General features: G+C 34.3%; 2 protein-coding genes across 3 annotated transcripts in view; one reads left to right on the forward strand and one right to left on the reverse strand.

Annotated features, from left to right (window-relative positions):
* LOC142336070 (uncharacterized) overlaps positions 1-8,960 on the reverse strand; it is a 114,079-nt gene extending 105,119 nt beyond the window's left edge. For both annotated transcript variants that reach the window (XR_012758886.1, XM_075384582.1), the window contains exons 1-4: positions 8,854-8,960; positions 8,591-8,788; positions 8,468-8,521; positions 7,869-8,139 (exon numbers count right to left, since the gene is read on the reverse strand). Coding sequence is in view for 1 of the 2 variants with exons in the window: in XM_075384582.1 (XP_075240697.1) it covers positions 7,869-8,139; positions 8,468-8,521; positions 8,591-8,788; positions 8,854-8,952 (622 nt within the window). In the remaining variant the exon portion in view is untranslated. The remainder of the gene's footprint in view (positions 1-7,868; positions 8,140-8,467; positions 8,522-8,590; positions 8,789-8,853) is intronic.
* LOC142336073 (uncharacterized) overlaps positions 1-18,540 on the forward strand; it is a 482,576-nt gene that overhangs the window by 352,787 nt on the left and 111,249 nt on the right. The gene's annotated exons all lie outside the window — the stretch shown is intronic.

Below are 18,540 nucleotides of genomic sequence, written 5' to 3' on the forward strand. Positions count from 1 at the left end.
AATGCAAAATGAGACAAAAAAGCAAATTTGAGCATATTAGCGAACAACGCTATCGAGATATCTCGATAAAAAATTGTTAGAATAAGATTTTTCGCAGGCCCATGAACGCAACTGCAGAACGATGCGGCTGAATATTCTTGAACCTATGAATGCAAACTACAATACATTAACACGTCATTTAATAACTTTCAGAATTTCTACTTCGTTACTTTTCCCAATGCAATATGTACACAATTTAGCTCAAAATATCTTTTGCCATTCCTCTGATGTGAGAGAGTTTTTTCCTCTGAGTATAAATGAACAACATCAAAACTATAATATTACACCAGAAAGCTTCAAGTTATCTTTGAGCTACACAAAAAATTATAAAACACTCAGAGAGGACAATTAACGGATCCAAACGGGATCACTAGACATTGCCCTATCAGGAGAAGTAAAAATGCAAAAAAAAATGAAAAAAAAAATCAGAAATTAAAAGCCCAAATTCTCAATAAAGTTAAAGGGATTTTCAAATTTTCAACTTTTGACATTTTCGACCCCTTTAGGGAACCCCGGCAAGAGCATGTTAAAGCATTTAGTGATAGTTTTCTAACAAAAAGAAAAAAACCCCAAATGCGAACTCGGGAATTCAATAAAGAGAAAACGGTTTTTGTTAACTGAATATTCGACAAAATGAAGTTATCCCTAAATCTGAGCACCAAATTTATATACGAGAAGTCAGAGAGTTGATCAAAATTGGGTGATAGAATATTGCTTTCTATTAGGTGATTAAATAGCTTGGCACCTCTGTATGTCAGTGAATTCCGTTCAAATTTTCGTTTACATCTTGGTATTTTTACCGACCATTTCATGAGTGTATAGAATGCATAGAAAAACTGATTGACAAATAGTTCCTTTCTGAGCTACATCTGAAATACGATATCTTTCCTGCCTGCTGATATCATTACAATTTCCATTTAATGATGAAACTGGCACAAGGATCTTTTGTAAAGCTCAATCGAGAGCAAACGTCTGTTATTTATATTTACGACGGACTGAAATAGACTCATCAAATAACAAGAACCATAAACTCTCTATCAAGATATCGCTGATATTATCAAAAATCAGAAAAATAAGGGCAGAAGGAAAAACTAATAGACGAGTACCTTACATCGCAATTTATCATCCAGCCCTTGCATTTATTGGTTAAGATCTGAGAGCATCACGTAAGCATCAAACGGAAACCAACTTCACCCACCAAAATATTCTTGGTAGTAGCATAATTGGAAGGTTACAGAACAAAAATAACTCTCCCAACGGACGGCACTGAACATGTCAACACTGAACATGTCTGTACACAAGTCTACCTGTACGATGGTGCGAACAAATTTTGCAGTATGATTGAAAATCAAAAGATGCATTTGAAGAAAACAGTTGGCTACCCTATGCCGAAAAAGTTAATCCAGACAAACTGTATCTGATGACAATAATTTCAACAAAGGGGCTCGGTAATGTGCGTTCGCACATAAAGTTCCGACTCCACTCATCCACATTTTTGGCATAAATGCCTACCAAATGAGGAACAGATAGAAAAACCCCAAAAATTGAAGTTTTCAAAAAAAATGTGTATTAACAAAAAGATCGCCTCCAACGCAAATAACTCAGTGGAGTAAAAAATGCCGCATTAGATTGATAAGATCAGTCATTATTAAGAAAGCAAGTCAAGACGAACAACAAAATCAAATAACAATAACAACAAACATTAATTACATCCAAAAATTAGGTCAAAAAAGCGTCGGATAAAACTAAAAGTTAACAAAATAACTTGTCATTCAATAGAAAAGATATATGACCACTACAAAAAAAGCTCGGCAACAATTAGACAGAAAAGAACAAAAAAACAGCAAAGATAAAAAATTGGCTTAGTTTTTTTTAAAAAACAATTATTTTCAAAATAATGAAAACCATTAAATAGCATTTGAAAACATCCAACAGGTTATAATCACACACGCCTCTATAGGAGGATTTTAAGACCTGTCGATAACCAATTTTTCATGCGGTTACAAAAAGAACAACAAAAATTCGATGAAAACTTGCGAGAAAACGCTGTCGAAGCCGTAAAGCCATATTTTGCTCCTCAAAATATGTTCAGCTGAGACTTTTTCGAACTCCACAAATGTGGTGTAGGACTTCTCATTAATGAGAAAAGATAACAAGAAGACCAAAAAAAGGGCAAAATTGAGTAATTCTTTGTTTTTTATTTGAAAACAATTATTTTCGACATGAAAGCCATTAACTACAAAATGAAATAAATAAACAGGTTCGTTTAACCGTCCAAAGGAAGCGCTTGAGAAATGTAATTATTCAGAATGTCTTACGTCTACAAAAAGAACGTCAAATATAGACAAAAATCAATAAATAGTTTACTTTTTTCGCGGAAACCCGTGTCGAAGCCAGTAAAACGAATTCTTTAAAAACATTCGTACACTTGCGCCTTCCCCTCACACCAAAAATGTCACATTTGACCTGTAATTAACGGGACTAGGTAACTAATAGACAAAAAGAACAAATGCGAAGGTAAAAAGTGTTTTTTTATCTTGAAAACAATTGTTTTTCAAAATCATGAAAGCAATCAGCTATCTACTCAGAGCAGAATATAGGCTCATTTAATTCTCGATCAAAAAACAATGAGACTCGTCATTATCCAGGAAAATTCAAAAGACTAAGAACACAAAATAAAAACGACAGTTAAAGACAAATTTAAAAAATCCAATTTAATTTTTTGAGAAAGGGGTGTTGAAGCCGTTAAAACCATAATATATGCCTTTAAAAGTCTTCTATATGTCCAAATGCGCCTTAATGTGAACACCACTAATGTAATATGAGAACTGTCAATAATGAGATAATTTGACATAGCGAGAAAAAAAACGTGAAAAATGGGCCAATACAAAAAAAAACAAAAGAAAATTGTGAAATCTAGTAGTATCGAAGCCAGAAAACCATAACTTAACGCTGAAAAACCGCAAAAAAACTTAATTCAGTAGAAACAAGAGGAAGACGAAGCACTCTTTCTTGGCTGACACTAAGCTATAAGTTGACCAAATTAAGAGAAAAATAGTGGCAAAGTTCAATAAGCCATTGTTTATTTAAAAAGCAAACATTTTTAAAATTCAAAACGACCATAAACTTTCGAGTAAATAAACTAGATTCAATAATTTGGAATAGAAGTCGAGGTGAAAATAGCTCTCATTCTAGATTACAAAGATTGTTTTTGTTGTTTTTGGGCGTGTACTTTCGGCAAATTTAATCAAAGTGGACTAAAGAAGCAAATTTCGTGCAATTTTTAGCCATAATTTTAAATCAAAATGGTCAACAATACTTATCTGTCTTTGAAAATAAAATCAACAGTACTAGTGTTAACAATTTTTTTTTACAAATTTTAGCAAAATTGACGAAATTTTAAGGCAAATTTCCGGAAAATGTGGAAAAAAAACAACGGAAATCCGTCTATTATTCACAAAACTACAAACCTCGATAACACCCTGTAAAATACGAAATTCGAAATCTTTTGATTGTATATTCTACGCTGGAGGGGCTTTTTAATGATACCACTCGCAACTCTCTACGATGAATATATCGATCGTTCAAAATTGTCTGAACAAAAAAACCCATTTGAGTATATAGTTCCTCCGCCCTCAAGAGGGGTCGGAACAATAAAGCACACGAAACCTAATCTTATTGATAAAATAATACGATTATTAATCTGATTTCAATAAAAAAATAATAATAAATTGACAGTTCAATGATTTGATCGAAAACTCTTAGTGAAAGATCCTGGTATTAAAATTTACGATTAACAGAAATTGACTGATGCCACTGCGAGAATGCTAAAATACTTCATTGCGATAACATTCATCTGAATAAAAAAAACCGTTCGGAAAAGTAACTTATGAAAAAGTCGTTGGACACATCTGACGGTCTGATTAACAAAACACGCGGTACACAACCAACCTATGACCATTCAAAGAACCTTGTCTTCTCTAACACAACAAATCATAAACAGCCCTCATCATCATCAGACCCGCTAGCGAGAAGACTACACCATCAACTTTTTTGCGAATTCTTTTAACAGTGCATACCAGAGGAATTCGCCATACTACGTATGTTGAAATCAGTAACGAGTGGAAGAACCTGATCATCTGATACCGATATATTGCAGCAACTAAAAATATTAAAAGCAAACGAACTATTCTGTCCCTCTGATATTTTAATGGATTAAAAAACCGTTTTTCCTCTCAGCCGAACTAATCACATTGTTTTTAAGCAATTCTTAGCTGAAGGAAAACTTTGTGAGGATCTTAAAATTTATCGCCATTTCTAAAAAAAAAGTTTAATGATTGTTCAACTTAGAACTAAAGATCACTTGAAAAAATTAGTGAGCACCTTTCTCTGGATGAACTTGTAGAACACATTCAGAAACGAGGACTACGATCCCACATCTTCTAATTCGGTCTTCACAGCAAGGTTTCAAAAAAAGAATGCACATGCAAATTGTAGAGAAGACAGACAGTACCACACTGGTTTAAAAACTTTGTTCGTAAAGATTTCTTTGACCAATAAAAATTTGTATCAAATAATTAAAGATAAAATTACCACATTTTAACCATTATATGAAAGTCTTCAACAAACAGATGCCTTCATATGCCGATGTAACTCAACTTGCAGATGCTGCAATAAATTCAACTTACAGACCAGAGTCTAAAAGGTTAAAAGGACATCAAAAAAAAATTAAATATGATAACAAAGTAGTATGAAATTCATTTCCACATGCTTAACCACTGTAAGAAAAACTCACTGACTCTGCTTGAAAAATCTTAAATGGAAAATAAGAAACAACACATTATTAGTTGGTAACATTGAAATTGCAAATGTCAGTCAGGTAAAGTACCTCAGCGTGCATCTTGATTCTACTTTATGTTGTCAACAGGAAGAGAACAACTTACTAGAGAACATGGCTATCGGTATTAAAACAATGAAAATCATCTGCAATCCTTTTCCTGAAGCAAAACTTCTAACTCTTTTCGTCACTTTTATTGTAGGTCAGTTACAGTATTAAACTGTTTCTTCAACATTTGCTGAAAGAAACGCATCTCAAAATCAAAGAGTAAGCTGGGCAGAAAAAATCTACTTTAACTGCAGGAAATACGACAGCTCAATAGATCCTAAAGCAAGACCAAATTTTTCAAAAAGTTTCTCTAGAATACATGGTACTATATTATTTCATAAAACTAAAAAAGAAAACAGCTAATAGTTTCCGAAACACTGCATTTACTGTTATAAAATTCAGGCTATGGCCAGCGTACAAAAAAATGCTGCATTCAGAAAAAACAAACTTCTCGTTTTTGAACGCTACAGAAAATTCCAGGAACAACACTGTAAAATTTGCACATTTTAAATATTTACAAAAAATAGTTGAGCTAGGTGCTAAACGTAAATCCTCACAAAAGCCTGATAAACGGTTTTTACAGTTTAGATTCAAAACTCAAAATAGTGTAGAATCAAAGTTCCAAAACGGCGTGGGCAGCGCAACTTGGGAGATGTTAAAGACTATAAAACAATTCTGTGTGCTGATTCACAATTTAAATAGTAATTATTCAATATTTATTAACTTTGTTTTTTAATAACTGATTGGGAAATTGAAGTAATCATTTGCGCAGTAAAAAGTAATTTGAAAAATTTCGTTGAGATAGCTGTTGAACATCAACCCTCAAAAAATCTTGATAAACTATTTGTACAATTGAGAATCAAGACTCAAAAACGGCGTGATACGGCGTCAGCAGGGAAACTTGGAAGATGTTAAAGACTTTATAATACTATTGTGTGATGAATTATGATGTATAGCCGAATGCTAAAAATGAAGACGAGTCTTTTGCTTATTAGACAGCTTTATTAGAATGTTGTTAGTTTATCCAAAAGGTAGGCGTGAGAAAATTTTTGCTAAGCAAGCAAATTTTTTTTGTAAACGTGAGGATTTTTTGCAAGTTGATTTTTTCTAGTTCTAATTCTAATTATTTTGGAAAGGTGGCAGTACTCGCATATAGTAAGTGGTAATTGTATACTGGGAAAGAAGGGTTTTCAATGTTACCAAGAATTAGCTGAGGCTCTCGAGACACAGCCCCTCGATGAGCTAATTCCTCAAATGGACAAAGCATTTAGCCACTGGTTTACTTGTCTGGGAATTCATTCCTCTAAAGGTCACTACACTAAATGCCTGAGGCTCCGGCCTAAAGGGAGGCGCATCATACAGATTTCAAATGCATTTTCAAGCTTTTTCAGTCATCTTGACGTTACAGAAGCATTTTTTTAAGCAATTTTGTATTGTTGTCCGTTTCTAGGGTCTGCAAGAAGTTTTTGCTTCTAAATAAAAATTCAGACATTTTTCAATTTTTTTAACTTAATTGCAAATTTTTAAATTTGTTTTTGTCGTGGAAAAAGGTAATTTTTGTCATTTTTTGTCTATATTTTTCCAAGTTTTCTGTCTACTGTTTCGTCTTTTTTATTACATTTCCTCGCTGAATATGGCTTGTTTATTGCAAGTTTATTGGATGCTATTACAAAGAGGGGACAAATTGATGTTTCATAGTGAAGTCTTCACCAAAACAATTTTTGTATAATTTTTTTCACGTTTTTGGCTTTCTGTTTTAATTTAACTGTTCTTTAGCGCGTTGTGAGATAGTATCAAACAGATATGATATCACAAGGTTTCTGGAATAAAATGACGGGACGTCACAAACTATATGTAGGGAACATTATATAAAATGGTAAAATTTTGAATAATTGGTTCTCCGTTTCTTTTCATAATCGTTATCTCTGATGTAAACCATTTCATCGTTCTGTGAAACTTATGGCAGGTTATTTTTAAAAAGAAAACATGCCAGATCATACGGTCCGCTGCGTTTAATTCTTTTGACATCTCATCTTTGAACATGAAGAATTTCAGATTTATATTCTCCAATTTTGCTTTTCAATTGGATGTAGGGAACTATATGTAGGGAACATTATATAAAATGGTAAAATTTTGAATAATTGGTTCTCCGTTTCTTTTCATAATCGTTATCTCTGATGTAAACCATTTCATCGTTCTGTGAAACTTATGGCAGGTTATTTTTAAAAAGAAAACATGCCAGATCATACGGTCCGCTGCGTTTAATTCTTTTGACATCTCATCTTTGAACATGAAGAATTTCAGATTTATATTATCCAATTTTGCTTTTCTCATTTCCTTTAACTTTTCTATTTTCGTTGAAATTGGATGATATAAAAGTTAAACAGTTTATTTAGCTTAGTTCGAAGAGTCCTAAGGACTAAGTCAAGTTATAATGTGAGTTGATTCTGGAGTTAAAAATCTGGAGAATAAACCATTAAAATGCATGCAACCAGCTATATGATGAAAAAATTACCAGGCAAGATTATTTAAAAAATCGATCTCGAAAAAAACACTCATTAGATAAACTCATGTATGCTTGATAAATTGATCCGTGTAAACTCATTTTTGAAAACACAGTCAAAATAGAAGTCAAACTTTCTCAAAACCGTTTAAAAAAATTGTCAAAACACTGTCATCTCACTCCACTTTAAAAAAGACTCTGAGAAATTCAAATGAGCATGCTGCTCTCTTTTCGCTTCCTTTTTTTACTTTCTATAGACAACTTAGTTTACTTTAATACACAAGTTTTAATTTCTATAGACAACTTAAAAACAGTAAACAGCTCTTTAAAAAGACAACCAGAAAAAAAACAGACAGAAGAAAACAGGTTCGCATCTCTATTTCCCCATTTCTGAAGAAATTTTGAACCAATCATGGGGACTATACTCGACAAAGCACTAACCTTGGGTGACAGCTTGTCCTCGTGGAGGCGGCTGGGGTACAATCGCAGGCTGTCTTACAAGCCTTGATACTGAGCTAGCACTTGACGGCCTCCCTCTCAAGTTATATGCCGGTGGTTTTGGCGGAGGGATGGGAGCTATTTGGGTCCAAGCTCCACCCTGGGTCTGAACGGCCCACCTGTCCTTTAGTGCTAGATCATTTCCAAAAGCTAAAGTGGTTTGAGGTTGCGGAGCTATCGGCAAGTTTGGAATAACTGGTAGCAAGAGATCGCCCTAGGAAAAGTTAACTTACTTTCATATCTGAATTTCCTTTGACTGCCTTAATTTCTCTAGTTCATAATTAGGACTACCAAAAAATTGAAAACGATACTTTATAGTATCACGTTCATACATAATTTATAGAAGGTGGTTTTTGAAACGAAACAGGCTATTATATTTTGACTATTTAGTCTATTTTGCTATTGCTTAGCATGCTCAACTGTGGTTATCAAATGTTGAGCATCAACTTAGTTGCAGTTTTAACGAAGTGAGTTTGAGTTGAAATATATGCTGATGAGCACAACACACTATTCATGGAAATTTATCTACATTGCCTGACAACCTTTTGTCCGCTCTGTTGAATAGTCTGGACGAATAGTAGGGCATCATTGGGGGACTAAAGTGAAAACAAAAATTCAACATGACAAGATCATTCAGAGAAGCGAGTGATACATGATAACAGTACCTGGGATACACAAAAGACGAAGCTCTGACCATTTTCCGAAAAGGCTATCGTATCTCCGTGACAAAGTGGTGAAGTAGCATTGCGAAAATTAGAGCTGTTTAAAAAAATCCCATTAAGTGAATTAAGATCTCTGATGCAAAAATCACCCGATTGCTCATTGTACTGCACCACAGCATGCTGTTGATCAGCATGGCCATCCTGTAAAATATCATAATTTAACATCAATTAATGATAATCGAATTGACACAGATATCAAAACTAACATTTATGAGAATATCACAATTTAAGCTTCCAATTGTCGTCAGTCCATATCTCAAAGTCCAGATATGACCTGAAAACGGGTTTACAATAAAGCCCGGCATTCAGATCTGAAGCAAAACATACATTGTTCGATAAATACAGGAATAATGTCTGCCTGACCAATATCCACAATAAACTTCATAAAGACTGCAGTGCAACAAACTCTATTCACTTGAGATAAGCAGACAGCAATTCGGTCAAATTTAACACAACAATAGTTGTACTTGAAATTTTTATGGCTATAAAAGTAAAGATTGTGCTGAAAAACATTATATTAATGCATGCCTTGGTTCCTGTGATGCATCATTTTCATTACAGGCCCATACTGGTTTGACGAAAAAATCTTATCAAGTGTGGGCTCAGCCGAAACAATAAAAAGGTTAAGATGAGGCCATAAAAGGGGGGATACTCATCTAACTGATAAAGAATTCAAAATTGAAAAAGATAATTATACAAGATACTCAAATTGCAATGAAAATCCGAGATTTTTTGGGGCTATTAGGGAAAGTTTCTTGCAATTCAACTAAAATTGTGGAATGAATCAATGAATTTAATAAATGGACTGAATTAACGCAACATATCAACAAATATTGAAAATTTTCATAACAATTAGGACAACAATTATCCCACCAACGGAGGTTTTTCCGTGATTATATTGAGTTTTCATCAATTTTAACAAATTAAATTGTTTTAAACAATGAAAATTTAAACAATTAAAACTTAAACAAAATTTAAACTTAAACAATTAAAATTTAATGTATATTTTCTGAATCTGTAAATAATTTGGACAATTTGTCAGTGTGATCTGATGCTTAATTCAATCTTCTTCTTCTATCAATTTTAAAACATGCTCAATTTATGCAAACTTGAAAGTAAAACGAAATTATCATAGTAGGAAGAAAGGATGCTTGAAATTAATGGTATGCACCTGCTGCTTACAAAACTGATAAAAACGGGGCTCCACGGGAACATGCTACACACGATACCATCAGTGCTAAAATGCAACTTCCAGCAGATCCTTGATGGAGAATTCGTGTCAAATGAGATTGAACAGAAATCAGGAGTAGCACAAGGAGACAAACTCTCACCACTTTTGTTTAGTTTATTCATAGCTGACTTTTATTTTGAGTTGAAATGCAAGGCACTAGATGTTATATTTTACGCTGATGACTTAGTACTTGGGAGCCATAGCCAATGCTAACTACAACAAAGTTTGAACAATCTGAACACGTATAGTAGCAGGAATTATTTGCAAATTAATGTAAAAAAGACAAAATGCATAAAATTTAGAAGAGGTGGCCGTATAGCTGTCGTCGAAAAATTATATCGAAAAGAGAAGTTGAATTCACTGGTCTTTCCCATTATAGCCCCCCCCCCCCGCTTAGTGGTCAGATAACCTATAGTCCCCCAGTCATGGTAAATATACCATAATGGGGGGGCTATAATTCCTGGGGGGGGGGGGGCTATAATGGGAAAGACCCAAATTCACTAACACCTTTTGTTATCCAGGTGTAATTTTTTCAAGCACGTTATCTCCCAGTCATCATCTAAAGCATCTAATGAACAAAGCTTATCAGTCAGTAGCTTCAATAAACCAAAAACTAAATCTACATAAGGTCAGCTTCAACTCAGCACAACACCTCTTTAATTCAATTGTTTTTCCAGCTTCAACTTACGGATTAGAGACGTACGTCAATGAACTTTTTGAAATCGAAATAAAACAACCAACATTACCGGAAAATAGAAGCCGTTTTTTGGAAAATTTGGTGCGGAGTAAGCAAATACACCTCAACCACAACGCTTTTGAAACAAAATGTTAAAAAACAAAATGAGATTGAACAGAAATCAGGAGTAGCCCAAGGAGACAAACTTTCAACACTTTTTTTTAGTGTATGGCTTACGCCAACATGCAGGATGTTTACGCCAACATGCAGGATGTTGTTTGGATTTGTACTTATTGCAGCAATATTACTTGCACGGTTCATGGTGAACCCGAAGAATATTTAAAAGGGATTTATTCTGTTTCGGCCCCCAGCTCAGTGAGCATAAATTTTTATGACCCCCAAGCGCACGTGCTATTTTCTTATGACCCCCAAAAACACTGGGGGGGGGCGAAACAGAATAGATACCTTAAAATTTGCGAAATCATTACACAACAACCTGCAATTTACCTTAAAAAAGTTAACATGGAAAGGGATTCGGCTTTTCTTAATATTAACATAAATGTGAGCAGCAAAAGCAATACAACCTGTCATTGTTCAAAAAAGAACTCACAATGGAATAGTACTGAATTTTCGAAGATCTGCACTGCTTTAGCATAAGAAAAATGTAAATCAAGGGACGGTTCACAGGGTTTTTAATGCAACCTCTAATTGGTTGGCCTTCGACCAAGCTCTTGAAATGAACAAAACTTGCTGGACCAAAAATCGGTATCCAGATGAATGGTCTTCAAAAATAGTAAACCATACTTTACAAAAGATAATAGGTGGCGGTAAAGACCAATTGAGAACAGCACCAAAAGAGCATCAAAAAAGCAAGACTAGATCTCATGATAAGCAAACAACTTTTCTGCAATACAGAGGCAACCTTACTCAATACTTTGCAAGTAAAATAACTTCGCAAGAAGAAACTATGCGAATTGCAAATTTTTTTTTTAACGCGGATTTTAAGATGATGCCTTCCCACCCTGAAATCAACTTTCGATAGAGACCTGAAATTCAGCGTGAAATGTGAGATAAAAAGCAATGGATGCGGATACATCTATGTTGGACAAACAAGGCGCATTCTACAACAAGGATAACAGAACATCAAAAGAAGGATGAACAGGTGGGTCAACGCCTGGTTGAATGTTGTGGCACCACAAATGACATTGAATCGAAAGTTCTGGACGCCTGTCGGACAGTAAAAAAACAATAACTCAAAGCTATACACATCAGCAAGCTGAGGCCAGCACTAAACACAAGCGACGAATATAGGGGGTGCTAAAACATTTCAAATCATAATCTTGACTAGATAAAGATACATTGGGCAAAAACCATTTTGTGCATGGCAAAGGGGAAAATTGCAAACCCTCCACAAGAGGGATACTTAGGGTTATTGCAAATTCGGAATACCCCTAAAAATACAAAAAAACTTGGCCAAACCTGAAAAAAAGACAGGATTAGGAATGTTTTTAAAGAAACTGATAACAGATGAAAAAATAAGTTGTAAACAGGCTAAATATTGTATATAGGAAAAAAATCTCGATTGAGTTTTTTAGAATAGTTCCTAGAATAGTTTTAATTGTGGTCTCATAAAAATGTAAATACATATTCATTTTATCCATTAAAAATTTGTGAAACAATTTCAACCTGACGATGAACGTAAAGTTCAAAAACGTTTGTTTTAAATATGGGAAGTAATTTTAACTTTACAAATTAGTTTCTTTTATATTATTTAGTTTTTTTGTAGCTGACATATATTTTTAATTGAAACGGAAGGGGCTAGAAGCTATATTTTAAACTGATTGTTTAGTTCTTGGGAGGCATAGCCCCAAAGTACCTTAAAGTTTGAATAATCACAGCACGTATCGTAGCAGGAACCATTTGAAAATCAATGTAAACAGGACAAACCGCATGAAACTCGGAAGAGGTGGCCGTTTAGCTTTCAATGAAAAATTCTATATATCGAACAGAGAAGTTCATTTTATTAACGCCTTCCGTTATCTAGATTTAATTGTTCGAGCACTTTATCGCTCAGTCATCATCTAAAGCATCCAATGAGCAGAGCTTATCAGTCAGTAGCTTCATAAAAACAAAAAGTAAATCTGCAAAAAGTCAACAACTCAGCTCAACAAATTTCCAATTCAATTATTTTTGCAGCTTCAACCTGCGGACTAGAGACGTACGTCGATGAACATTTTGAAATCGAAATAAAACAGCATTATCGAAAAAGAAACGGAATGAATACATATTTTAAATATACTGTGATAGAGATTACTTTAATGCCAACAATATATATTTTGAGTTGAAACGGATGGGGCTAGAAGTTATATTTTAAACTGATTACTTAGCTCTTGGGAGCCAGAGTCCCAAAATACACTAAAGATTGAATAATCTCAACACGTGCCACAGCAGGAACCATTTGAAAATAAATGTAAACAGGACAAAATACATAAAAGTCAGAAGAGTTGGCCGTTTAGCTGTCAACCAAAAACTCTGTATATCGAATAGAGAAATTGATTTTATTAACGCCTTCCGTTATCTACATGAAATTTTTTGAGCACGTTATCCCCCCGTCATTCATCATCTAAAGCATCTAATGAACAGAGCTTATCAGTCAGTAGCTTCATAAAAACAAAAAGTAAACCTGCAAAAAGTCAACAACTCAGCTCAACAAATTTTTAATTCAATTATTTTTGCAGCTTCAACCTGCAGACTTGAGATGTACGTCGATGAGCATTTTGAAATCGAAATAAAACAGCATTATCGAAAAAGAAACAGAATGAATACATATTTTAAATATACTCTGATAGAGATTACTTCAATGCTAACAATAAATAATTTGAGTTGAAACGGAAGGGGCTAGAAGTTATATTTTAAACTGATTACTTAGCTATTGGGAGCCAGAGCCCCAAAGTACACTAAAGTTTGAATAATCTCAACACGTGCCGCAGCAGGAACCATTTGAAAATAAATGTAAACAGGACAAAATACATAAAACTCAGAAGAGTTGGCCGTTTAGCTGTCAATCAGAAATTCTGTATATCAAATAGAGAAATTGATTTTATTAACGCCTTCCCTTATCTAGATATAATTTTTTTAGCACGTTATCCCACAGTCATTCATCATCTAAAGCATCTAATGAACAGAGCTTATCAGTCTGTAGCTTCATAAAAGCAAGAACTAAATATGCAAAAAGTCAACAACTCAGCTGAACAAATTTTCGTTTCTATTATTTTTGCAGATTCGACCTGCGGACTAGAAACGTACGTCGATGACCATTTTGAAATCTAAATAATACAGCCTTATCGATTAAAAAACAGAATGAGTACATAATTGAAAAGTAGTGTACTAGAGATTAATTTAATGCTAATATCTTAAGGACAAAAGCCAACAAATTCAGGTTTGGAGGTTGTTTAGCAAAGGATTACAAACTTTTTCTATCAGTTAAAGCAATTGAGTACACTAAAAACTATTACTCGGAGTAATCAATTCAAATTTCGGATATACTCTTCTTTGGTCCACACTGTGATTTTTGTGACCCTAGTTCCAATTTATGATATATAGCACGTTTCAATGTAAAAATATAGCAATTGTGCCGGGGGCGTAAAAGATATAACCACACTAAGCTGGAGGGGAGCAAAACAAAAAACATCCCTCGTTTCTTGTCTCCAAGGCATCAATATAACAAATTAAGCGCATCAAGACGTTGCAAAAGTTAACCAATGACTCAACTTGAGGAAAAAAAATTTTAATTCTCCACATCATCTGTTTAATTCGATTGTTTTTCCGGCGGCAACCTATGCCCTTAACATCTAAAGTGATGATTTCAATGAAACATGTTATGTCTTTTCACCAGCGTCGACTGAAAAACTGTTCTCCCAAACAAATAAGAGCAATCGCCATCTCTTTTGAAAACTCTCTGAACAACTATTAATGCTGCATGTAGAGCTGTCACATGTAGAAAAACTTGTGCGTTATTTTGTGCAAGAACTGATTTATCATTAGATCATCATATACTTGTTTGCGCTTAAACAAATGAATGGTTTGAGCTGCAAAACTGAAACCATTTTAAAAAGTTTGAAGGTTTTGTATATTGAAAGCAACAATTATGCATTGCAAACAAATGGAAAAGTGAAAATATTTTTGAAACTGTCAGTGATATATATATATATAATGTTTAATTCAATCTTCTTTTTTTAGACTTACATAACCAAACAATATAAAGCTATAGTTATTTCAATGATAAATGTGTAAAGCTTGTTTAAAAAGTTTTAGTATGACGCGCAATAAACTATGTCATCTTCTAAGAAATGTCCTGACAAAACCAAAAGACGCACAATCTTTCAAAAGTTTTAAACACTCACCAATGAAATTAGGAAAACTATTGTTCCACTAAACTTTACACTTTAAAAAAATCTCTACACAGTTAACAGTACGACGGTATCGTACTATCACAAACACGAATTTTTTAGCTAACAATATTGAGCGGATACAACGATGTTATTTTCCTATCAAGAAAACTGGATCAGAATGAGACCAGAAGAAAATACCTCAAACAACTGCCAAAAAATAGAACAGAATAACAACACGTAATTTTAGATTCAAGCCAAACAGTACATTGAAGTGTATTACTCCAATAGCCATTATTCTCAAAAAACAAAATTAGACTCCAGAATCGTCTATCTATTTTGATGTAGAAACTTGTCGCTTAAAAATTCTCAGAATCGAATGCCCGCCAAATAGGCATTTGCATAACCCTGCAAAAATTTCAGAGAACTTAACTACTTGACTGCTTAGGAGAAAGCACCATCTCAATTTAGCCATTATTACTAAAGCGCTGATTTAGCGGTAATCCTAAATACTCCCATTAACTCTTGAAGTCCACGTCAATGTGGCCAGACCGAAGTGACCCCTGATCAAACGAGTTTCGAGCGCACACATGTTCCCGGTGCGCTTGAATTACATGGTCTGGAAAAATTTTCGAGAGCATTTTCGTCTGGACAATGGTCTGAAAATTGTCTGATCAGGGGTCACTTCGGTCTGGGACGGTCTGATCAGAGGCACTTTTAAGCGCACACTAGTCTGATTAGGGGAGGTTTTCAAGTTGCCCGACCATGTAGTTTTAAGCGCAAAATGCACTCGTGTGTGCGCTCAACTGAGCCTGATCAGAAGAACTTTATACTCAAGATCTCAGCCCGGAAAGTGCAATCTGGCCATCAAAACGATATTTTGTTGTCTCTCTAAAATGAGTTCTTGTTTTCTCGAATTCTTTGTGGCGTAGAAGATTGAAAACCAAATTATGCATTTAAAAAGGTTTGCTGCGAACTGAGTACAAAATATAATATATAATGATTATAGTGATGTTTGTAAACGGTCTTTCTTCATATGTACAGACATCACATTTGAAAAATACCTTTTATATACATCACAGAAAAACAATATTATATATATTCTATATTATCAAACAATATGAATTCATATTTGTTTCAATGATAAATATGTAAAGCATGTTTAAAATTTTTTAAAATGACGCGCAATAAACTATGTGCACAAGCTTTCAAAAGACGCACAAGCTTTCAAAAATTTTCAGCAATCACCAATGGAACCAAAAAACTATTGTTTCACTAAATTTTACCCTTTAAACAAAATCTCTACACAGTTAACAAAATGACGTTACCGTACTATCACAAACACAAGTTTTTTAGTTAAAAAATCAGTAATTTCGAGTTTTCCTCATGTACGTTTGACATTTGACATTCAAAAAGACAGCAACTCAAACGCTGAAAACGATTTTTTACGGAAATAAGGTGTTTAAGACAAGCTTAGTAGAGGTTGCTGGAATCGATCCTGAAGGAAACCATGGGGAGGTCATCATTTTTAAAGTAAAACTGCTGGCCATCAAGTGCTCCATTTTTGCCTTCAGGGGCACCCTGAAACAATATCAGATCTTCACTGAAAATCTATTGTCCCTAATGTGGTCAATGTCCTCTGAATTATTGTTTACAGTAACGTAAATTAGGAACATTATGGTAAAAATTGGCTGAAAAAGTTTTTAATATACAATCTTTCAAATTATGTGAGAAATAATGCGTTCATGAAGGCAAATAAAACTAGGTCTTGAAAACCCAGTAACTACCAGTTTTCTTGTTTATCTCCCATGCCAATTCCTGTGCTGGCCTAACAAAATCTCGAAGCGTTGCAGAAGGGAGTAGCTGGATGGATATGTGAAGCACGTAGAGAAAAAATTAACGCAGCTGACGCTTCCTAAATTTTGTTTTCTTAATCTTGTACATTCAGTTGAATAACATGCTTCTTCACTCAACAATATTGTTGAGCGGATACAACGATGTTATTTTCCTATCAATAAAACTGGATCAGAATGAGACCAGAAAAAAAGACCTCAACCAACTGCCAAAAATTAGAACAGAATAACGAGACGTAATTTTAGATTCAAGCCAAATAGTATATCGAATTGTATTACTCCAATAGCCATTGTTCTCAAAAAACAAAATTAGACTCCAGAATCGTCTATCTATTTTGATGTAGAAACTTGTCGCTTAAAAATTCTCAGAATCGAATGCCCGCCAAATAGGCATTTGCATAACCCTGCAAAAATTTCAGACAACTTAACTACTTGACTGCTTAGGAGAAAGCACCATCTCAATTTAGCCATTATTACTAAAGCGCTGAATTAGCGGTAATCCTAAATACTCCCATTAACTCATGAAGTCCAAGTCAATGTGGCCAGACCGAAGTGACCCCTGATCAAACGAGTTTCGAGCGCAGACATGTTCCCGGTGCGCTTGAATTACATGGTCTGGAAAAAATTTCGAGAGCATTTTCGTCTGGACAATGGTCTGAAAATTGTCTGATCAGGGGTCACTTCGGTCTGGGACGGTCTGATCAGAGGCACTTTCAAGCGCACACTAGTCTGATTAGGGGAGGTTTTCTAGTCGCCCGACCATGTAGTTTTAAACGCAAAATGCACTCGTGTGGGCGCTCAACTGAGCCTGATCAGGAGAACTGTATACTCAAGATCTCAGCCCGGAAAGTGCAATCTGGCCATCAAAACGATATTTTGTTGTCTCTCTAAAATGAGTTTCTGTTTTCTCTAATTCTCTGTGGCGTAGAAGATTGAAAACCAAATTATGCATTTAAAAAGGTTTGCTGCGAACTGAGTACAAAATATAATATATAATGATTATATTGATGTTTATAAACGGTCTTTCTTCATATGTACAGACATCACATTTGAAAAATACCTTTTATATACGTCACGAAAAACAATATTATTTATATTATATAATATCGAACAATATGAAACTATATTTGTTTCAATGATAAATGTGTAAAGCATGTTTAAAAATTTTTAAAATGACGCGCAATAAACTATGTCTTCTGCTAATGAAAAGTCTGACAAAACCAAAATACGCACAAGCTTTCAAAAGTTTTCAACAATCACCAATGGAAGCAAAATCTATTGTTTCACTAAATTTTACCCTTTAAACAAAATCTCTACACAGTTAACAATAAGACGTTACCGTACTATCACAAACACAAGTTTTTTAGTTAAAAACTCAGTGATTTCGAGTTTTCCTCATGTACGTTTGACATTTGACATTCAAAAAGACAGCAACTCAAACGCTGAAAACGATTTTTTACTGAAGGACGGTGTATAAGACAAGCTTAGCAGAGGTTGCTGGAATCGATCCTGAAGGAAACCATGGGGAGGTCATCACTTTTAAAATGAAACTGCGGGCCATCAAGTGCTCCATTTTGGCCTCCAAGAGCACCCTGAAATACTATCAGATCTTCACTGAAAATCTATTGTCCCTAATGTAGTCAATGTCCTCTGAATTATTGTTTACAGTAACGTAAATTAGGAACATTATGGTAAAAATTGGCTGAAAAAGTTTTTAATATACAATCTTTCAAATTATGTGAGAA

Source organism: Convolutriloba macropyga, chromosome 3, assembly GCF_964194025.1.
Source record: "Convolutriloba macropyga chromosome 3, txConMacr16.3, whole genome shotgun sequence".
Classification (NCBI taxonomy): domain Eukaryota; kingdom Metazoa; phylum Xenacoelomorpha; order Acoela; family Convolutidae; genus Convolutriloba; species Convolutriloba macropyga.